Source organism: Enoplosus armatus, chromosome 19, assembly GCF_043641665.1.
Source record: "Enoplosus armatus isolate fEnoArm2 chromosome 19, fEnoArm2.hap1, whole genome shotgun sequence".
Lineage (NCBI taxonomy): Eukaryota > Metazoa > Chordata > Actinopteri > Centrarchiformes > Enoplosidae > Enoplosus > Enoplosus armatus.
Genome location: NC_092198.1, coordinates 777,898 through 800,638, shown reverse-complemented (window position 1 = coordinate 800,638; position 22,741 = coordinate 777,898). Strand labels below are relative to the sequence as shown.

The 22,741-nt window shown below is 42.1% G+C and overlaps 2 protein-coding genes across 2 annotated transcripts; one reads left to right on the top strand and one right to left on the bottom strand.

Annotated features, from left to right (window-relative positions):
- Positions 1 to 5,086: 5,086 nt before the first annotated feature.
- Positions 5,087 to 12,640, bottom strand: taf1b (TATA box binding protein (Tbp)-associated factor, RNA polymerase I, B). The gene is made up of 15 exons (XM_070926138.1): positions 12,571 to 12,640; positions 12,198 to 12,296; positions 11,313 to 11,400; positions 10,773 to 10,870; positions 10,601 to 10,693; positions 10,077 to 10,182; positions 9,445 to 9,613; positions 9,247 to 9,346; positions 8,775 to 8,922; positions 7,810 to 7,984; positions 7,334 to 7,371; positions 6,849 to 6,936; positions 6,558 to 6,628; positions 5,804 to 6,032; positions 5,087 to 5,617 (listed from the first exon to the last, which is right to left on the bottom strand). The coding sequence occupies exons 1-15, from the start codon at positions 12,586 to 12,588 to the stop codon at positions 5,359 to 5,361; spliced, it is 1,779 nt and encodes a 592-aa protein (XP_070782239.1). The 5' UTR covers positions 12,589 to 12,640; the 3' UTR covers positions 5,087 to 5,358.
- Positions 12,641 to 14,734: 2,094 nt separating this feature from the next.
- On the top strand, positions 14,735 to 21,548 carry adam17b (ADAM metallopeptidase domain 17b). Its single transcript, XM_070926136.1, has 18 exons — positions 14,735 to 14,825; positions 16,072 to 16,204; positions 16,287 to 16,420; positions 16,502 to 16,590; positions 17,151 to 17,331; positions 17,593 to 17,723; positions 17,806 to 17,892; positions 17,970 to 18,080; positions 18,203 to 18,347; positions 18,426 to 18,517; positions 18,931 to 19,083; positions 19,157 to 19,356; positions 19,684 to 19,787; positions 19,869 to 20,003; positions 20,106 to 20,236; positions 20,319 to 20,486; positions 20,854 to 20,910; positions 21,062 to 21,548. The coding sequence occupies exons 1-18, from the start codon at positions 14,735 to 14,737 to the stop codon at positions 21,470 to 21,472; spliced, it is 2,553 nt and encodes an 850-aa protein (XP_070782237.1). The 3' UTR covers positions 21,473 to 21,548.
- Positions 21,549 to 22,741: the final 1,193 nt, after the last annotated feature.

Sequence of the window (22,741 nt, the reverse complement as noted above, 5' to 3'; positions counted from 1 at the left end):
TTTTATATGTATTAGTTTCATTTTAGGGATGTTTCTGATCAATCATCGATTAATAAAGTTGTTAATTGTCTCATTTGTTTGACATGTGACGCTCCTTTCTGATTGGTCAAAGACGTCTGCCTCTTTTGTCACATGACTGCTGTCATCATACGTGACATTATCGAAATGGTTGGAAATTCATTTTACTGTAACGTTCAGTTTATTTTCAACATATCTGCGTCTCAGGAATCAATATTGTTGATTTGAACATTTTCTTCTCTCTGACAAGCTTTTAATCTCGTCTCTAAATTACATTGACTTCAAATAAATTGTTGAATATAATAAGTTGATTTTTAAAGAAACATTTTCTAAAAGAGGAAATCACAAATATCTGCACCTCATGAAAATAAAAAGAAACGTTCCTTTTAATAATGAGATTTTGGACATTTTCTAAACTTTGAACAGAAATGTTGTTTTGTGTAATCAAATAAAAACTTTATTCCTCAAAAACATTTAAAATATTAAAGTGAAGCTGAATATACTTTCAGCGCGTCTGCAGTTATTTAGTTCAGTTAATCGTTTATCATGAAAATATGAAATCAAATGTGAATTTTACAGAAATCCTCAACGTGCAGGAGATAATTACAAGATTTTTTTTCTTTTAAAGATGATTTTTTTGGGCATTTTCTTCTTTTATTATTAAAAACACAAATACGAACAGAATTCACAGAATTCATCTTTAATGAAACATGAAATGATTTGTGACGTTACACAAACGGCAGCTGTCGAAATGTTTCCACTGGAGAAACAAAAGAAAAGGTTGAGTTTTAACAACTGACTGATTTCATTTGGTGTTATTTCAGTAAAACTGACTCTAATAATTGTTTTTGTTTTATGAGTATTTCTTTCAACATTCAACAGTTTGTCCTCAAATTCTGATGAAGATTTCCAAAACAAAATAAGTCATTTAAGGCCACGAGTAATTAATCATTTAATATCGATAATTTAGGGAACGAAATAAGTCGATTTAATTTTACAAAATAATGTATTAAAAGATGATGAAATGAGAAGATTTTCCAAATGAACAAACAACAAAACAAATTTCTACTTTTCAGGAAATGAATTAAAATCAGGATTCATGTTGATCAGCTGTGATCAGTCAGTTATTTTTTTGGGGGAATTTCGATTTGGTTTATTTAAAACTTTCCATTATATTTATAAAAGAAATACAAAATATCTTCAGGAATAAAATCTGAACTCTCTTTTCAGCTCATCAAACATTTAATGGTTCAATAAATAAGAACTGAACAGAAAATGAAAATGAAACCGTGTGAACAATCAGAATCAGAAATACTTTATTGATCCCCGGGGGGGAAATTGTACAGTACTGGTGCTCCCATTCAAGAGTAGAAAGCAGCATAAATTTAGAAATAAAAGTATGTACAAAATATAAAATGAGAAATAGAAAATAAAAATATACACATTTGCAATATTTGACACTTAAAGTCTTTTATTATTTTACATTAAACATGAATTATTACGCGAACATCGACACAAAAACCTCTAACTGAAATGTTTTCTTTTTCTTTCTTTAATCCCAACAGCTTCTTATATTTTCATCTGTCTGTTTTGTTTTCAGGATGAAACATTTGTTCACTTCGTGTTTTCTTCTGTTCGTCCACTTCTTAGATCCTAAAACATAATCGACCAACAGTTTGAACTCTTCATGAGCTCAGTGTGAAAGTCTGACGCTGCAGAGCGACTTTCTGAATGAGGAAATGTTTTCTGGAAAAGGAGCTGACAGTGTTTTGACTGTTGATTTGACATTTTCAGTCTGATGAAGGTAGTTTTCAGCCTTTCAGATTAAAGCGTCTCCACAGATTTAACTTGTCTCTTCAGTCCTGAAAGAAACCAAAAAAAAAACCCACAACAGTCGGCAGGAAAGTCTCAACAAAGAACAACAAGGAATCCTGCAAACAGTCCGCTGAACTCTGTTTGTCTTTATTCATTAATGAGTCTCTAAAGTAATAATATGATTCATTAATACAAATGATCATTATATTATTACTAGTAGTACTAGTAGTATAATTACTACATGCAGATTCACTCCACTAGTTTACTGGACTAAATATTCACACAAAGTGTTCTAAAATAAATACATGTATTTCTTTATTTCATCTTTTTATACAACAAGCTTCAAAAAGAAAAACAAATCTGTTCGTTCAGCTGCGTCGGCAGATTAAAGGCCTCAGTATGCTTGAAAGGAAGTGATTCTTCTACAGTCCAGCTGTGCACAGCTGTGCATGAAGAGATTCAGGAGGCTGGTAAAGCTCTGGGGGGACCTCATACAGCCACAGTGTTGTGTAGGAAAACTGGGAAAGTCTGGAAGAGGCTTCTGTTTGCAGCTCTGGAGGATCCCATCCCTGGTGGAGATCTGGCAGAGAGGGGAGCGGCTGAACTAAAGGAGTCCTTTTGGGCTCTTTGGTCAGGACTCCTGAATCAGCAGACCGGCACCAGAAGCATCCAGACAGCTCAGGAGGAAGAGGAGGCAGTTGACTGCTGATCTGGACTGGAGGATGTGCTCCAATTATCTGGGATCACATTGTGACAGGAAGCTGTGGACGACTCAGATCCTCAGATCCAGGAGGATCCGTCCTGGTTCTGGTGTTTGAACACAGGAAACAGTAAAACCAAAAGTAAATATTATTATATATTATTAAACAATTATTTGTTCCAGTCATTTCCTGCTGCGACGTTTAAAGTGTTCCTTTGTCCTCTCGGCTGCTGCAGCGTCCTCAGTTTCCCTCTCGGGGACATTTAAGGTGACTGGATTTTTATGTCATTCAAAGCTGAAAACAAAAGTGAAGAAATAAAGTCAACACAGACACAGTGATGATTCATGTGTCAGCTGAGCTCTTCTTGTCTTAGAAACGTCGCTTCAGCTCCACACAGACGAGTCGGGGGGGGGGGGGGGGGGGTTGTTTTTTGGCGGCTGCCATGTCGGTCCCTCCGTTATGAGCTGCGGCTGTTGCTAGGTAACTTCAGAGCGTTGGGCATGTTGCCATGGCAATACTATAGAGAGCAGCTGAGGGGAACAGCACAGCGCTGCATTCACATGCGGCTGGTTGATTCCAGCGTCCAGACAGATTATTTTTAACGTGTCCTCAGAAAACCGTCCTTACGTTTCACCTCATGTGGCTTTAAAGATGAAGACGTGTTTTTATGGCTGCATTCATCCTGAAACTGAATATACTCTTAATGCACATTTCTCCATCCTGGAGGAAGTACTCAGATCCTTCACTGCAGTAAAAGTACTAATACCACACTGTACAAATACTCCTGCATGGAAGATGTTCCGGCAGTACAAGTCTGTGAGTACAATCAGTAAACTGTCCTTAAAGTACTCCAGCAGTCAGATGTCCCCTGTGTCTGTCCTCCTGTGTCTGTCCTGTTATAGATTCTGTCATTAGAGGATTATTCCTCCTCATTAATGTGAAGCAGGATGTTACTGTTGGAGTTGAGGTGGAGCTCATTCTGAACTATCAGCTAATGATTATTAGTTCATTGTGGATGAATCAGCTGATTATTTCCTCCATTAATGGATCGATTTTTTGGTTAGTTCAGGTTTATAATAAAGTTCGAGAGTTTAACTTAAGTCAATTTATCTTCATCTTCATCAGCTGTTCATCATCTCCATTTGTTTGTGATGTCAGACTGAAGCTGAAGTCTTCTTCATGTTTTAGAAGAAGATTTAAGGAGCTTCACTTTCTATCAAACGTCCTTCTGATGACGAATGATTAGAAGAAACTTTTAGTTGTTGTGACAGATGTTTCAGCAGCTGTGTTTCAGCAATATAACAGACATGACGTGTGTGTGTGTGTGTGTTTGCATCAGACTGTGTGTGATCTGTTTCTACCTGCAGTGTTTCAGTCCTCCTCTGTGTCTGTCGCCTCCTGCTGTTCACCTCCCGTCACTGCAGCTCTCAGGTTTCTTTGTCTTCAGTGTTTTCAGATCTGATCTGTCAGCCGGCAAAACAAAGATGAAGCAGGAGGAAACACCAGGCAGCTGTTCTCACTCTGCACTCAGTCAACATGAAGGAGGACAGACCGACGTCTTTTCAATATTCAGTGATCTGCGGATAATTTTCTCAATCCATAGATTCAGTGTTTCATCTATGAAATGAGCTGAAGGTGACGTCTTTAAATGTTTTGTCCAAAAATAGTTTCAATTATAAAACGGACAAAAACAAAAGACTACAAGAGAATAAACAAACCATCAGACTGTTGATTTCAGTTTTGTCTGCACATAAAGACAACAACAGAATGACCTGATGTTTATTTACCCACTATGATATTCATGACCTCCGATGACTTTGTCTTAATATTTTCGAGTAGCTTCACGTGATGATTTGTTTTACTTACCAAAAGATTCTTGTTCAGGTGCAGCAGGAAGTTTCCATCCCTGTCAAACTTCTTTGGTGTATTTATCATTAAGAAGCTGAAAGAACATGAACCACCAACACCTGGAAAACTCACATTTCAGTGGAAGACTGCAGCAAACAATTATTTTGATCGATTGATCAGTTGGTCAATAAAATGTCGGTCACAATTTCCAAAAACACTATTTGATGTCTTCAAATATTTGTTTTGTCAAAAAGATGTTCAGATTTCTGATACGAAACAGAGAAAAGCAGAAAAAAGAGAATTGAGTGTTTTATATATATTAAATATGACACATTATTGTTAAAAAAAAAAGGAGAAAAGGAACGAGGACACGTTTTACTGTAACTTTGTTTTTGAACACCTGAGCGACAGCAGCCAATCAGAGAGCAGGACAGGCTTCACCTGACAGGTCAGCAGAAGTGAGCCGTCTTCAGCTTCAGTCATGTGACCATTTCATGAACACGTTGTTTTTTTTTAGTTAACCAGCTGAAATACAAACACAGCTGTGACATCACTCAGCTAGCTAACAAGCTAACAGCAAGCTAACTGCTAGCTAACAGTCAGGTATGGTTTCACCCTAAGTCACGTCTGATTGGATAAATTTATGTAACACCCCCAAATTCAAGATGAGTCATCAGGGGAAAAAAAAGAGACTTTAATATAAAAATACTCGACACAAATTCAACATGAACAAACTGTCAACACAAACACGATGAGAAGTTGGAAGATGTGTTTTTGGTGTCAGTGTCTTTAAGGCTCCGACTGCTGCTGAAATCAAACCTGTGACGTTCACACAGCGTCCATTATGTCAGGGTTTGACTTGATGAGTGTGACCCCACCAGAGCTCTGATTTCAGAGCGTTCCTTGAATGCACCGATGGAAACATGACATTACATTTTTATTCCTGCGCTCCAACGAACAATCGGCTGAAGGTTTTTCATCTCGTCACTCCAGTTTCTCGTCCTCTCTGTGGCGTCCGGGCTTGAGCTCTGGTCCTGATGCTGGTCTCGGTCCCGGTCTTTGTCCCCTTACTCCTCTTGGGAATTTTGCTGCCGATCACTCGTCTCTCCACCATCAGCACCTCCTCGTACAGGTATGCCGGCTTCACGTCCAGCAGGAAGGAGAAGAGCTGCAGCAGCCACACGAACGTCCGAGGCAGCGTCGCCTCCACCTCCGAGTAATGACTCCTGCACTTCCTGTGGAGGAGGAGGGAGGAGGGAGGGGAGGGGGAGGGAGGAGGGAACAAGGAGGAGGAGGAGAAATCAGGACCTCTATCAGAGCCTCTCCGCCTGCAGGACGATGTTTGAGGCTAAAACAAAGATTAGAATGAATCAAATGAAATAATAAATCTCTTTATAGTTCTCGCGTCACTGCAGGCCTACCGGGGTCTGCAGGGTCTGAGGGCTGGGTGCCAGTATGTGGGGTTGGACAGCGTCAGGACGTCGTGTTTCAGGGTCAAAACTCCGTCCAGCTTCTTCTGGTGCAGACTGGGACCGTCTGCTCCGTCCTCGTCCCCCCAACAGAACCTGAAGCTGGATGGATGGCGGCGCTCGACGCCCGCCGGACGAGACGACAGCTTCTCAAAACAGATCTGCATCTGCTCCGCTGTTCCTGCAGAGACACCAGCAGCCGCTGCTTTAGTCTCTGGATCTTTAAAGACGTTACAGCATTACTAGCAGCTGATTGGATATCGGCCTCACTGCCTCAATGAATGAGACAATAAGTTCACACACCAGAGTCAGATCTGGTTTACAGTCTACCAGATCACGGAGGTGATGAAGGTAGAATCCTCCTTCAGTGTCTCAGTGATCGGTGACAGCTGTCTGTCCGTCCACGAGGACACTGCAGACAGGAGCTGCTAACAGCTGACTCAGCTGCTGCGATGGAGACCATGTGACTACATGGAAACAAATATAGACTAAAAAACAAAAAGCTGTAGCCCACAGCTGACTCCATGGCAACATTACACTTCCTGTTTACATCCCCTAAAGCATCATGGGAACTGCAGTATAATAACAGGACAAAGTCCATTAATTAAACTGTTTTCATAATCAATACATATTGATATTGATCATGAATAACCAATGTATATATATTAACGTAACCACGACACTCTCCTCTCATACAGATATTTACTTTTCTTTTTCACCACGACACATTTCTCCTTCCTGTTGGGGTAAAGAGGTTTCTTGGCCTTCCACTGTCTCCTGCAGACGAGAGGGAGACAGATGATCAATACTGAACATTAGTGAGTAAAACTCATCACGAACAAACAAAGAAAGCTCCAAAAAACCTCAAACACACCTAAATACAAAGATGCTCAGACTCCGACGTCGAGCTGTGTTTGAAAATGTTCACTGAGTGATGAACCTGCACACGTTAAGCTCCGGTCAACCCCTCCAGGAGTGACGGTAGTTCATATCTCACCTGGCGATGTCGCGGTCTCTCCTCTGCTGAGCTCGGATCAGAGCGGCCTGCAGCAGCCGGTACCACCTCCTCAGGTTGAACATGTTCCCTGTCACACGGCAGAAACTCAGGATTCATGTCAGATTACAACTGAAGAGTAAAAACACGGACAGACGGCGACGGTCTGACAAACGGATATTTTAAGTAACCTGGATGTTTGTTTAGAAGACGAAGAGACGGTTTGATTCTATTTCTTGTTTCTCACATTAATGTGAACCAACTGTTTGAGTTAAAGCTGTTGATTCACTGATGATATGAAAAGGTTCAAACAGCAGAAACTGTTGACTTTCAGCTGAAAGATCCAAAGATTTATTTCCATTTGGGCAGAAAATAAAAAGAGTGAGTCTTGATGAAATACGGAACTGATCCCTCACCTGCGTTGTCCCGGTCGCCTGCGGTGTCCCGGTCGCCTGCGGTGTCCCGGTCACCTGCGGTGTCCCGGTCGCATGCGGTGTCCCGGTCGCATGCGTTATTGGATAAATCCCTGAAAGACACAAAGTGACTCTTTACTTTTAGCTGCAAATCAAACAGATTCAAAAGGTTTCAGTGTGTTTTTGGAGAAATTGAACCTTCCCTCTCTGTTTGACTGATTCTATTCAAACTTTCGTCTCCGGGCAGGAAACGCATCACAGCTGATCTTGTTCCTGATTGGCTCTAAAACGTCACTGAAGTCCGTTCAATCAGACCAGTTTACAGAATTTATCAGGAATGTTTTTACCGTCGGATATCATTATATTATCATTATTATATATATTATTAACATATTGATTAAAGGATCAGTTACACCCAACCAATTTTACTATTACACAAGGACAAACACACAGGGACAGAATAACAACAACACCAGCTGACAACAACAACAACAACAGATGAGGTGTTTGTGATTTTGGTGAACTGATCCTTTAAAAAAGTAAATAAATACCATTCAGTGTGGTCGTCCAGGCCGAAGATGAGCTTCATGGTGATGATGAGGAGGGCGGCGGTCTGGACGTCGTACCGCGGCAGGACGGGATGAGACGAGGGGTCGAACGTGTTGAGTGTTTGATCCGCCATACCGGCGCGCTTCATCAGCCTGCAGAACCACCGGTGGAGCTCGTCTGGGACGAGACACGGAAAATAAACAGTTCACCGTCACGTCTGAGTTTAATCCAGCCAGGTTGTACCATCAGTGAGTATCACTACTGTTGTTGTTGTTAGCATCAGTGTTGTTGTTGTTAGTATCAGTGTTGTTGTTGTTAGCATCAGTGTTGTTGTTGTTAGCATCAGTGTTGTTGTTGTTGTTAGTATCAGTGTTGTTGTTGTTAGTATCAGTGTTGTTGTTGTTGTTGTTAGCATCAGTGTTGTTGTTGTTAGCATCAGTGTTGTTGTTGTTAGCATCAGTGTTGTTGTTGTTGTTAGTATCAGTGTTGTTGTTAGTATCAGTGTTGTTGTTGTTAGTATCAGTGTTGTTGTTGTTGTTGTTAGCATCAGTGTTGTTGTTGTTAGCATCAGTGTTGTTGTTGTTAGCATCAGTGTTGTTGTTGTTAGCATCAGTGTTGTTTTTGTTGTTGTTAGTATCAGTGTTGTTGTTGTTAGTATCAGTGTTGTAGTTGTTGTTAATATCAGTGTTGTTGTTGTTAGTATCAGTGTTGTTGTTGTTGTTAGTATCAGTGTTGTTGTTGTTGTTGTTGTTAGTGTCAGTGTTGTTAGTATCAGTGTTGTTGTTGTTAGTATCAGTGTTGTTGTTGTTGTTGTTAGTATCAGTGTTGTTGTTAGTGTCAGTGTTGTTGTTAGTATCAGTGTTGTTGTTAGTATCAGTGTTGTTGTTGTTAGTATCTGTGTTGTTGTTGTTAGCATCAGTGTTGTTGTTAGTATCAGTATCAGTGTTGTTGTTGTTGTTGTTGTTACCGGGCAGGTTGGCGTCGGTCAGGTAGCGCAGGCTGAGCAGAGCCGGGTGCAGCAGACTCTGGCGGCTGATTGGAGGAAAAGCAGGAAGCTGCAGGAACAGAACCAGAGTCTGAGCCTCCTTATGCACCGCCTGGTGGGACGGGACACTCTGAGGAGAAAAACAATTTCACAAAACTTTCAGCGCTGATAGTTAGTTTTTCACTGACTGCGTGTCTTTAATCTGACAGATTATTGTGTGGATTATTATCTGTGGATCATTCAGATTATTCACAGCCTAAAACTGTTTGATAGAAAAGTTGCTGCTGAATGTTTTAGATGATAAAAAACTAAACCTGGACACATAAAACCAGCTGACTGGACAGACACCACTCGATCTGAGTGAGCCGGCCCTTTAAATATCTCACTGATTACAGTATTGATTCAGTATTGATTACAGTATTGACTCCGTTTTGGGAGCTGATGGTTTTCTGACCTCGACTCTGAAGATGAGCGCGTCTTTGCCCTCGAGCTTCATCTCCTCAGGAAGTTCCTCGTAGGCGTTCACATACGGGACGTGACCTTCATTCACCAACCTGAAACCAAAGGTGTGTGTTGTTACCTGTGCAGGTGTGTGTTGTGTTACCTGAGCAGGTGTGTGTTGTGTTACCTGTGCAGGTGTGTGTTGTGTTACCTGAGCAGGTCGCTGAGCGTCAGCGGCTCGCAGATCCAGATCAGAGCGAGGTGGATAAGAGCCAAAGTCTTCTTCATGCTCATCAGACCACAGGTCCGCTTCAGCCGAGTCGACAGGTAGCTGACGGCGTCCACCGAGCCTGAATACTGCGACCAATCATCAGAGCTCTCTGGAGGTAAACAAGCCGTTCATACCGTCACATGTTACTGCTCAGATCACGGAGACGTGATGCCACCTGCAGACAGCAGGTGGAAATATAAAATCCACGAGTCCTTTAACATCCTCATGAGGTTCAGATTATAGTGAAACTCTGGTTAATTTTCATTTCTGATGTTTGTAAATCTCATTTTCTATTTCTGCTCATCTGATTATTAAAAGAATAAAAAAAAAACTTGAGTGAGTTTAAGGTTGTTTCTCCACAAAAACAAGGGCAGATTATTATTATTATTCATTTCATTTTGAAAAACCCAGAATATTGCTGTGGATGTTTGGCCTTCAGCTTGATTAAAGGTTTGATTTCAACACACAGATGTTCTTCACTGAGAAATGTGATTTATATAACAACATTTCATTAAACCGTCCCAGAGTCCACTGACTTTATTGCACATTTAACATGTTGCCTCGAAGACTACCTGCGTTGGACCCGGCGGTGCTGGACCAGTTCGTCTCTCCGTCTGTCTCACTGGCCGACTTGACAGACGACTCGGCTGCACTCTCCGAGTCCGAGTCCGGACCTCGCTGAGGGGAGACAGACAGACAGTTTCCCAGCATTTTATCAAATGTGAATCCTTTCAAACTCCTTATCGAATCTATTTAAGTTTGGCTTTTCACAGTTTTACATCACAAAAGTTAGAACAAACTTAATATTCAATAACTAAAGAAAGTTCAAATTTCTGAATAACGACCTGAAGGTTTTCTACATGGCTCTTCACTCATAATAATAAGTAAGAAAGATGAGATATAAAAAGATTTGATAAGAGATTCGTTTGATTCAAAGCTTAAAGAATTATTTTACAGACGTGGAACCAGATCCAAAATGAAACCAGCTTCTATTTGGATCAAGTCTCTCGTGAAAAACAGGTTTAGGGTTAGAAGGCTTCAACAGTTATCTCTAAAAGATGAAGTATAAATAACGTATATATATTTGTGAACTGACCACTTTAAACTTGGCCCTCTTCACTGGGTTGTGGGTGTAGGCCTGTCGACTCTTCTGCAGGTAGAGTCTCCACAGCTGACACAAGACCTCGTCCTGAAACGGCACATTGAAATCATCAGGGAGTCGTACTCCAGCTGCCCCCCCAGGTTTAATGAAAGGTGCAAAGACGGACCTTAAAGTGTGGACTGACTCCCAGTCTGAGCAGAGCGGTGGCCTGGTTCCTCAGGATGAACTGGAAGCCCTCACAGATCATCCACTGACGGCCGCGCTCTGAAACACCAACCCGACCTTTCACTCAAACGTACAAATCTACATTTATAAATGAGCAGAAGGTCTTCCATCGCCTCACTTTCTGTTTATAGGTGAGCTCCTTTAAGGTATTGACAGATGAAATGTTGCATTCATGCTGCAACTAGCGATTATTTTAATATTCATTTAAACTATAAAATGTCAAGAAATGCCCATCTCAGTTTCCCAGAGCTCAAAATAATATTCAAAAGAAGAACATCTGATCTAAAAAAATAATAAAAATAATGTGCAGATCAACGTTTTCTATCACTGAACAGAATCTTTTCGTCTGTTTTGACAGATTCGATCTGAAATGAACCTCCTTTCAAACTGTGACTGAGGTGACATGAACGTGTTAGAACCTGGTTTAGTTTGTTTTAAGACTCTGGAGGACTTCGGGGGGGCGGGACACAGAAACACTCACCGGCCCTCTTGGTTCTGGCTCCTCTGCCGATGGTGGAGATCCTGGTGGAACCGGGAGTGAAGTTGGGGTCCACCACCTCTCTGGTTCTCTGAGGATGTTTGAACACGTTCACATTATCATAACATGCTGGAAACAAACAGAACGCTGCCACCTGCTGACGCACAGCAGTACTGCAGCCTGAAACTAAAACCTCCGTCACACAAACATCTTCACTTTTACGCCTTAAAATGCTCCTTAAATGTCAGAGAGACCGAAGTGAACACACACCAACATACGAAATATCATCGGTCCTGACTGGAATATTTGACAGGATGTTACACTAATCTTTTTAGTTTACATTGATTATTTAAATTTGTGTGCAATTACTTTTTATGCTTCTTCATTGACTACACTTGACAGTGTGGAACTACATTCTGCTCCCTATATACTTTCACTAACTCATCTCGTCTACCAGCAGCAGAACATCTTTCCTGTTTTCTTTTTGTTTCCATTTCAGCAGATTTCCTGATGTTTCATCCATTTAAATTTATATCATCTAAACACATCAGGTTGTTGGATATATTTAGGATTTCACACAAGTATATTTCTTAAAATGTCATTTTGATTTTCTTTGCAGAACCATATCACTGGCACAGTGTGGCAGATGGAGGGTAAATCGTGTCTGACTGTCTGTAATTCATCATTAGACACTTCCGAGTTTAAGTGCAATTCTTAGAAGTTTGGTGAACACCAAGTTGGTAACAAGACAATAATATCAAATACTGACCAGAGAGCATAATTACTTCTGTTAGAACGAGACTGAGGATGCAGGAAACTCATCTGCATGTGTAAAATCAGTGACCCTTTATTGTTTACTGTCATAACATCAGATCAGCTGTTGTTTACCTCAATGACGTTGTGGCAGGACCTGCAGTAGAAACGACCCTCATCTGAAACTCCCCAATCCACCGCTGAACACTGAGCACAGGCCTCCCTGTACCCGGCCTGAACACACACACACACACACACACACACACACACACACACACACACACACACACACACACACTTAAAGTGGCTTTAAGTATTGTTAAATCTTAGTTGTAATATGACTTAAGCGCGAAATAACACAAAAACGACAAATAATTGAATGGAGTTTGGTTAGGACCGGCTAGCTAACACCAAGTTCGCACTCTTTAACAGCTAACAGTTAGCTTACAAGTTAGTAACATTAGCTACCATCTTTACCAAAGTAAAGGAGAAGGGCAACGTCAATTACCGTATCTTCTTCGTCCATCTTTACTTTAAAACAACCGTTTAATCTGGTAGTTTTAAATTTGAATCTGCAGTTTGTCCACAGATCCACATGTGGAGGGTTTGTTTGGGATTTACTTCTTCTTCTACCATTTCCGGTGGTCTAAACACGCTACGGCACTCTGCTGCCGCTCATAGTCCGGAACATGAACTACAACTTACTCCACTTTTCTCACAGATGTTCTGTGTTTCTGTGATTTGACATATTGAATAATTTGAAAACATATTTGAACTTTGACTCCAAGAGCCAGTTTAACACGGAGCGTAAGATACGTGAACATCTGAAAACAAACAAACAGTATAATCTCTTTACAGCAGCTTCATTATACTGAAGATATCAGAAATCAGAATCAGAAATACTTTATTGATCCCGGGGGGAAATTGTACAGTACCGGTGCTCCCATTCAAGAGTAGAAAGTAGCATAATTTAGAGCTAAAAGTATGTACAAAATATAAAAATAAGAAATAGAAAATAAAAATATACACATTTACAGTATTTAAGTGAAAAATAAAAGTAAAAGATATATACAATAACAATGTATATATATATATATATGTATAGCACTGTTGTGTATGACTATATATGTATTGAACTGAAACATTTAAAGAATAAATAGTGAGGGAGTATATGGCAGGTGAAGTAGGTCCAGGTTTCCAGTCTCTTCCTGAGTGTCGACACTCAGAGGGAGGAGTTGAACAGTTTGATGGATTGAAGGAATGATTTCCTGTTGCGCTCTGTTGTACATTTGGGAGGAACACTATCTATCTATCTATCTATCTATCTATCTATCTATCTAAATGAATAAATAAATAAATAAATAAATAAAACTAAGGTGTCTAAACAACAGCACAAGCACATTTCCTGTCCTCTGCACATGACTATGAAGACAGGTAAAACATGGAGTGAATCATCACTTTTACATTGTATTAATGTATCTCATATATATGATAAACCATCATATATAAATACAATGATGTATTATACGCGTCCATGTAGCGCCTGAGTTGGTTTCTGCAGCTTTCTTCAGTTTCTTGTGATGTGTGTTGCACTTGTTCCGGTTGTTTCTCTCGTAGTAAAAGCGGATCTGGATGAGGTCAGATGTTATAAATAGAGCTGCCAGATGTCTCTGTGTTGATTCTCTTACATAAGACGGACGACGTGTTTCACCTTCATCTTGTTCACTTGATGTTTTTTTGCGCCGCTTTCTCTCCGTTAACACGCAACACTGTAAAAAATCACGTCAAATCACAGATTTTTATTTTTTGTTCAGGAGCTTTTTGGATTCCAGCGTGCTTGACTCAGCGTGCGTCAGGCTCGCGACAACAAGAGCACAACACGACGACGGATTTTCAAAGTAAAGCCTTTTCTGGGAAACATTTTAGCTACATGGTTATTTTCTACAACAATAATAACAATCAGGAATATAAAACATATTAAACAATATTCCCGTTTTTCGTATTTTTAAGCATTTTCCATGGCTGGACTCCTTTTCAGGGATTTGAACTCTATTTATTTACCATATAATCGTATATTTATTTTTCATTATTTATTTATCTCATCCATATCTATCACGTTTATTTTTCAATGAATCTATGTGTGTACTGTCTATGTATTCTTATACATGTATTTATTTATCAGTGTTTGTATTTGACCTCATTACTTTTACAATCCTGGCTTCAGCCCGGCACCTCTGTATTAACTAAGTTTCATTCAACTAACTTTTAAGATTTAGATTTCTTCTCTAAATCTTACTTCAAGTATTGATTACTTTGTGCCAAAAACTTTCTATATAAAATGTGCTTTTGTTCGCCAAACGTTCTGCTCTTATTGTGAAGGCAGTGAGACGTACTTCCGTCCCGCCTCTCCGGGTCCCAGCTAGCTTGTCTCGGCAGCTGTCGGTCTTCCTGGTTTTGCGGACTGGACGCGTCTTTCTACATTTTTTAAAGACAGCGAAGACTTCAGCTGGACGACGTTCACTCAACTTTCAGTTTAAAGTGTTTTTAATCTCAAGTTTTTATCTAAACTGTCGTTAAAGTCTTAAATCCGATGCGTCGCGACTTCAAAGTGAAACAAGCAGCGACGAGTTTTTTCCATCCCGCGGATTAAACATCCATCAGTCAAATCAAACATGAGACAAGAAGTCACTCTTTTAACTGTTTTTATCGTTTTAACGGAAGCCGCCATTTCTCCGCCCGCAGACTCCGAAGAGGAACATTTCAGTAAGTGTTCACATGTTTTATTTCAATGTGTGGTTCAACGTTTAATGAGAAAACAACGAAGTTAATGTAGAAGGTATGGAAGCTCAAAGCCGCCAGAAAGATATAAAAATCAAATGAAAAGTCAGGAATGATAAAACATAAAGAACTCCTGGCAAATCAAAATGAAGACATAATATTTATATTTATATTTAATATTGAGTTTTGAAGTCAAAATAAGGAAATCACAATGTTGATTTTACAAGTCATAATTATGAGACAATGAGTCAAAACATGATTGTAAGTCAGAATTATGTAACAGGTTGTCATAAACATTATTATTATTATGAGATTATAAGTCAATGTCCACGTCCCAGTTTTGGTTTAATATCCTATATTTTAGTTACTACTTAGTCTGTGTTACTTACTATCTTATAGTACATTTTATATAAAAAATAATTAGTCCACATTTTTTGAAGTAAATTAAAATCACGAGATACTAAGTCATATTTTCAGAGGGTGACAGAGTGTTAATAGATAATAAATCAACATTATGAAATACTTACAATCTAACATTTCATTCAAAATTATGTGAATGGGAGTCAAAATTATGACTTTTAAAGTTGCAATTATGAGACACTGAGTCAAATTTTGGTTTAATATCTTATATCTTAGTTTATATGCACAATATATCGTACTACTTACTGACCTTCTCATATCTCACACTAGGTTAAAATGATGAGATAGTAAATCAAAATGAGCAGAAAGTAAGTCTTTCTATCTCGTCTTGCCAATCTTCTTCTAACTCATACCTGTTACTTATTATTTCGTATCTTATCTCATAATTTGGAGAAAGTAAATCAAAAGTATGAGACAGTATGTCATCATTTAGAGACAGTATATGAAAAAATGTATACTCAAAGTTAAAATGTCGACTTGCTGAATGAATTTTGAAATCAAGATTATGAGGTATGAGGTATAAATCAAAATGTTAAATGTTCGTAAATCGAAGTAAGAAGATATTATGTCAAAACATTGATTGTGCTTAAAATCATAACTACGACATCATAAGTAAAATATTGACTTAAAAATATGAAATATTAGTTTCATGACTTCAGCAGAGCCGGATGGAAATGACACGTACAGCAGGTGGCGCTGCTGACAGATCGATTACGTTAAGTCATCAATATTTTGATCGGTCCGGGTCTCTGAGCCAATCACAGCAGAGTTTAGGACTCTGTGAACGCCTGAGCCTCTGTTCCCTCTGCAGCGTCTCTCAGGTCGATGCTGGAGGACTTCGACGTGCTGCCTCTCTCCAGCCTGCAGACTCACTCCGTCCGCCGCCGCGACGTCCAAACTCAAAGTCACGTGGAGAAGCTGCTCAGCTTCGACGCCCTGCAGAGGTCAGAGTCCACGCTTCGTTCAGTGTGGGGAATCACAAAGACCCCAGAAAGCAACAGTGTGTGTTTGTGTGTGTGTGTGTAGGCACTTCAGACTGTACCTGAGGACCAACGAGCAGCTGTTCACGGAGGACTTCAGAGCCGTCGTGGTGGACGAGGACGGCCGGGAGCGAAGCTACTCGGTCAACAGACACAACTACTTCAGCGGACACGTCATCGGTAAGACGGATCAGCCGGAAAGATCAGAGAAGGAAAGAATCACAGCAGACTGACGCTTTCTTTCTGTTTCTTCTGTTCCAGGAGAAGAAAACTCTCGAGTTCAGGCTCACATAGACGACCACGAGTTCTCAGCTCGCATCCTGACTGACGAGGCAGAGTACAACATCGAGGTGAACATGAGCAAAGGACACGCAGGCGTTTCTGTTAGTGGACGTCTCAACCTGAAACGTCTTCGTCAGGGAAAAATCCACGAGAAGAAAACAGGACAAATATATACAGCGCCTCCTACAGTCAGATCACATGACACAAACAGCCATCACCCAAAAAACATTTGAAAAACATTGTATACAATATATTTATATATTTTATTTTACTTGAGGCTGGACTGAGAAACAGCGCTTTGAGCTAAATGCTGAACTCAGTCGTTGATCTGCAGAAAATGTAATTGTTTGTCATTTTGAAAGGAAACATTTGCTGTTTGGCTTCTTAAATGTGACGTTTTGTTGCTTTTCTTTGTCAAAGATATTAATAAACCGAATATCTTTTGACATCTGAAGACATCACCTCGCACAATTTGCACTATTTTCTGGCATTTTACTGACAAAACAATCGCCGAATTACAAAAAAAGCTCTAAACTTCAGCTAATTGTCCAAAATTTCATGACAGTTCATCCAGTAGTAACGTGGTGGACTTGGCGTCTCCCGCTGTCATTCTTCTTCTCTCCTTCAGCCTCTGTGGAGGTTCACGTCGGCGCCCCCTGACGGCCGTCTGCTGATCTACCGCTCAGAGGACATCAGGAACCTCAGCCGACTGCACCAGCCTTCAGTCTGCGGCTACTTGACCTCTGACCCCGGACACATCCTGCCTGATGGCGTCAAGACCGCCACGTTGGAGGGCCAAGAGGAAGAAGGTCAGAAGAAGGTTTTCTGTTTCACGTGTTGTGTGATTATGTTAGATTATATTCTTTATATGACTGGCTCATTATGAGGCTAATGCAGCAGCTAAAAGGAGCTGTTATTGTGAAAAAAGAGCTTTTAATGTAACTCAACACTTCCTGCAGCTGCTGTTGAGTTTATATTAAAAGCATCTTTATCGTAGCGGTTTCATGTAATAAATCATAATAAGTTGACGGTGTCGTTGTGGTCTTTGGTCCTGGTCTTTGTGTTGATAGAGTCTGTGTTCAGAGGGAAGCGTCAGGTCCACGATCACCTGAAGAACACCTGTCCTCTGCTGCTGGTGGCCGACCACCGATTCTTTAAACATATGGGCCGAGAGGAGGAGAGCACCACCCTCAACTACCTGGTCAGTACTCGGTCTTCACATACAGTTTTCATTTGACCTGCAGCGACGATCAACCCCCCCCCCCGCCCGACTGTGTTCTCAGATCGAACTGATCGATCGAGTGGACGACATCTACAGGAACACGTCGTGGGACGATGAGTTCACAGGTTACGGCGTTCAGATCCAACAGGTGAGGACACTGAACCTCTTCCTCTGAAACATCCTGTAGACCACGTGTGGCACTGAAACCCTGCTGTCTGCTGTCAGATCATCATCGAGAGGAGTCCAACCGCCGTCCCCGCAGGGAAAAACCACTTCAACATGAAAGGGAGTCCGGTGGAGGGTCGAGACATCTGGGACGTCAAGAAGCTGCTGGAGGTAAACAGCTGACTGACAGACTAATTATAACAGCAGGTGAAGGATTAAAGGGGAACGCCACCTGTAAGAGTCTGGGATGTGGATCTGAAATGGTCTCTCGTCTCTGTTTCGTGTCCCTGCAGCAGTTCAGTGTCGACATCGCGGAGAAAGCCTCCAACGTCTGCCTGGCTCACCTCTTCACCTATCAGGACTTTGATGAGGGCACTCTGGGTCTGGCCTACGTCGCCCCGTCCAAGCCGGACATCCCCGGAGGTCTCTGCTCCAAAGGTAAAGTCCTGCTGACTTGTCAAAGTCCCTGATTGTCTTCAAACAGCAGAAGTAATGACTGATGTGTTTGTTCTCAAGCCTGTCCTTCATCTTCAAACGAACAAAGAGCCATCTACCTGAACACGGGTCTGACCAGCACCAAGAACTACGGGAAGACCATCCTGACTAAGGTGGGCCGGTTCCCGACACACTCATGTTAGTGCACATTCACGAAGCTCCGTCAGTTACTGAAAGAAAGAGCTGTGATTGTTTTAAATATCAGCATCATTTCTTTCAATGAACGTGTCAAACACAGTGTTTTGGATCAGTGGGGCGCCCCCTTGTGTTCATTACTGTCATTGTCTCATCTGAACCTGAAGCAGCACAGGCCTGTTTATGGTCTGAACTCTCTCTAAACGTACAAGAGCACCAAACTCCTGCAGTTCAACATAAATGTCCAATAATAAATACAGAAAGAAGTGAATGACCGCCGTTGTTGTCTTTTCTCTGAAAGCAGCAGATTTAACGTTTGTTGGTCGCTGGAGGAAACTGTTGATGTAAGAGTTCCTGTTCAGGTGTTCAGGTTGTCTGGTCGTCTCCACAGGAAGCGGACCTGGTGACGACTCACGAGCTCGGTCACAACTTCGGAGCAGAACACGACCCCGACAACATCCCGTACTGCGCCCCCCGAGAGGACCAGGGAGGGAAATACGTCATGTACCCCATCGCAGTGAGCGGAGACCACGTCAACAACAAGGTGCGGCTCGGTTCTCTGCTGCTCAGAGGTTTTTACAGGTCGCTCACTGACGAAGTCTCTGGTGTGCCCCCAGATGTTCTCCAACTGCAGTAAGCGCTCCATCGTGAAGCGTCTGAGGTCCAAGGCTCCGTCCTGCTTCAAGAAGAGGAACATCAATGTGTGCAGTAACTCTCGGGTGGAGCAGGGCGAGGAGTGCGACCCGGGGCTGCTGCACATGAACTCAGACCGCTGCTGCACCACCAAGTGCCGGCTGAGAGCCGGAGCTCAGTGCAGGTCAGAGACCCCCAGAGCTCAGAGACGTCCGAATGTCTCTCAGAGACATGCAGCGTTTAGTTTAAACGAGTCGAATAAATAAATAATAAAAATAAAATAATGTCCGAACAGCTGCACAGATCCAGCTTTTCCTTGTTAGTCTTCTTCTGCTAACGTCTTCCTTCCCTTTCTGTTTGTGGCCGCTGAGAAGCAGAATGAGAGATCCCACCGGGGTCCAGACCCTTTAGGTTGTAGCAGCAGGTTTTACAGATTATTGCATCTGAAAACACACGTTGGACACCACAACTATGAACAGTAGTGACGTGGATCCGTCCTCTCTGTGCTCAGTGACAGGAACAGTGCGTGCTGTAAAAACTGCGTGTTCGAGTCTGAAGGTCAAGTCTGCCAGGAGCCCATCGACGCCACCTGTAAAGGACACTCGTACTGCACAGGTCAGGTTTCAGTGCATCACCGCATGTCGTGTGGAGGCTCCGAGTGCCGCCGACTGAGCTGCTGTGTGTTTGTGTCCACAGGAAACAGCAGCGAGTGTCCTCCTCCGGAGAACGCCGCGGATAAAACGGTGTGTCTGGACAACGGAGAGTGTCTGAACGGAGAGTGTGTTCCTTTCTGTCAGGCCGTCCTGAAGCTGCAGCCCTGCGCCTGCAACGGTGCGACGCTGTGGAGAGTTCCACTTCAACACACAGTGACAGCCGAAAGCTACACGGCTGCATGTGTCCTAAAACTATGACATGTTTCTGTCCTCTGTGTAGAAACCAACTCGTCGTGTAAGGTCTGCTGTCGGAGCCGCGGCGGCGTCTGCGCTCCCTACCGGGACCAAACGGGCAACTTCCTGTTCCTGCGGAAGGGGAAGCCCTGCACCGTGGGCTTCTGTGACGGAGCGGTGAGGCGCTTCACCAGCACTCTGTTTCTCCTGAAACTCCTGAAACTAAAGCTTGACATGAAACGTTTGGATGTCTCTGCAGGGGAAGTGTATGAAGCAGGTCCAGGACGTGGTGGAGCGTCTGTGGGACTTCATCGACAAACTGGACATCAACACATTCGGGAAGTTTCTGGCTGATAACATCGTGGGTTCAGTGGTGGCGTTCTCTCTGCTGTTCTGGATCCCTTTCAGCATCCTGGTCCACTGTGTGGTGGGTCTAAGCACACATCATTATCATTGTCCCAGCCGGTCCTGATCAGAGTCCATCGGTCTTCAGAGCTCGACTCTTCTTCACTGCAGATTTCGCTGCACTCGTTCAGAGTGATCTTAAATTCAGAGAGTTTTAAAGGGAGTCTGGTATGGAGCTGGCTGCAGGAGATAAACAGATTTCAGGCTCCTTTGGCCCAACATTGTGAAATATGCTGACTGAGTTAAACTCACAGTTTAGTGTTCAGTTTCTGTGTTGTGATCTTGAACATTCAGCTCCAAGAGCAGATGAGTTCAGTTTCCTGTTTGGTATTTTTCTTCAATCAATAAAAAAACTTTGTTTTTAAAGTTTTCTCTCTTTGTTCTTTCAGGACAAGAAACTGGATCAACAATATGAACAGACCACCAAGTCTCTGTTCTTCCCCAGTGTGAGTGTATTTATACAAAAATATATAAATATAAATATATATTTGTATATATATATGAATACTGTATATTATAAATATACTGACATGTATACAGTAATATGATGATGTTTTTTTTAAACCAGCTCAACACACTGACTGTTCATTTTCCCAGAATGCCGAGCTCCTGAGCAGCCTGGAGTCTGCCTCTGTGAGGATCTTCAAACCTCCAACCTTCCCCACTGCCACCGCCGCCACTGGGCTGCGTTTCCAGGCGTCCGGCCCCCAACAGACCAGCACCCCTCCGGTCTCCTGCCCCGGTCCAGACCCTGTCCTCGGGCCTGCCCCCTCTCCTGGCTACCCCCCTTTGGACAGCCCGCGCATGGCCACCATCCAGGAGGACCCCAGCTTCGACTCACGCCTGGACCAGGAGGCCCTGGAGGAGGCGTTCGGGCGCCCGACGGGGTCGACTCAGCGCTCCTTCGAGGACCTGACGGAGAAAAGTGTGTCGAGTCGCAGCGGGAAGGCGACGCTGTTCAGACTGCAGAGACAACATCAGATCGACACCAAGGAGACGCAGTGCTGAGAGGACTCACCTGTCCACACCTGCAGAGACCAGCAGCCAGGCAGGTGGACTCCGTTACAGGACAGAAAGGTTTTGTTTCTTTAACCAGTAAAACTCTGATCGCATGTTTAACAGCAGAGAGAAGCGGCACCGTCCTCAGAACAGGTTCAGATCCTGGTCTCCAGTCCCTCCTTGGCTCAGACGTTCACTTCAGGATCCGTCCTCGCTGTCTCTGTTGTTAAATCACAATTTAGATTAAATGTGTGTCCATTGTCCTGGAGACTCAAACCGCAGTATAGACCATAATGTGGATCACAAAAACCTGGTCTGATACTGGTCTGACTTCCTCTGTGATCAGATGTTCCCTGATCTTCTCTGTTGGTCACGTTCGTCACGTTGATGTATTGTAAAGGATTGACTGAGAAAATAATTGGCAGATTAATTGAACTAATTGAACATCTTTAGTGAATCATTAGCTGCAGCCCTGAAGGCTGAACTGCACTGAGAGCAGCCAAAAACTCACCGACTGAACTGAACTCAGAAATCAGCCGGTTTATATTTGTGCTGCTGTGAACAAGCAGCTGTTACACTGAATACAACACACATACATCAGTTACAGCATGTTTGTCATCTGATCAAGAACAACAAGTTCATTTGATTTTAAGGATCCTTAAAAATGCTTCATAATGTTAAGAGTCAGATGACACATTATCCAAATGTTTTAAAATCTCAAATATCTGGAGGGAGGTTGGTTGGAAAACCATGGATAGTCATTCTCACTTCTTCTGTTAAAATATTTTGGGATAAAACACTGGGATGAAATTTAAGCATCGGGTGATCACAGTGAGGGAAATATTTCATCCACGTTTCCCAGAAAATGGGAGAAATTTGTCACCTTCAACCTGGAACAACGAGGATGCTCTCGTCTGCGGTAAAAATTAAAGACAAAATGGACATTAAGGCAGTTTGGTAAGAAATGTAAAATATCTTCAAAAAGTTACCCTCAAACAAACAAACAAACAAACCCCTTTAAATATCGTCCACAAACATCCAGAGTTTTGGTCGAAACTTCAGTAAAAACGGTTTCAGTTTGAAGACTCAACCAGTTTAACAGGGAATGAAACCCCAAACCCTGACAGTGTTAGTGTCTTGCTCAAACTACTGAGCTACTCTCGACTCTCTGTCTAATAAACATGTTTGTGTGCAAGAAATATTCATATCTGTCCTGGTGGTGTTTGTCTCCGTAGGTTAGTTTGTGTTTAAAGCACCTTCTGCGGAAGTCTATTTCTG

Coding starts and splice junctions, on each gene's coding strand:
- taf1b (XM_070926138.1), bottom strand. Junction 11,401..12,197: donor CCTGCCACAACGTCATTGAG/GTAAACAACAGC, acceptor AAACATCCTCAG/AGAACCAGAGAGGTGGTGGA. Junction 10,871..11,312: donor AGCCAGAACCAAGAGGGCCG/GTGAGTGTTTCT, acceptor TTGGTGTTTCAG/AGCGCGGCCGTCAGTGGATG.
- adam17b (XM_070926136.1), top strand. CDS start 14,735: ATGAGACAAGAAGTCACTCTTTTAACTGTTTTTATCGTTTTAACGGAA. Junction 17,724..17,805: donor GCACCACCCTCAACTACCTG/GTCAGTACTCGG, acceptor CTGTGTTCTCAG/ATCGAACTGATCGATCGAGT. Junction 17,893..17,969: donor ACGGCGTTCAGATCCAACAG/GTGAGGACACTG, acceptor GTCTGCTGTCAG/ATCATCATCGAGAGGAGTCC.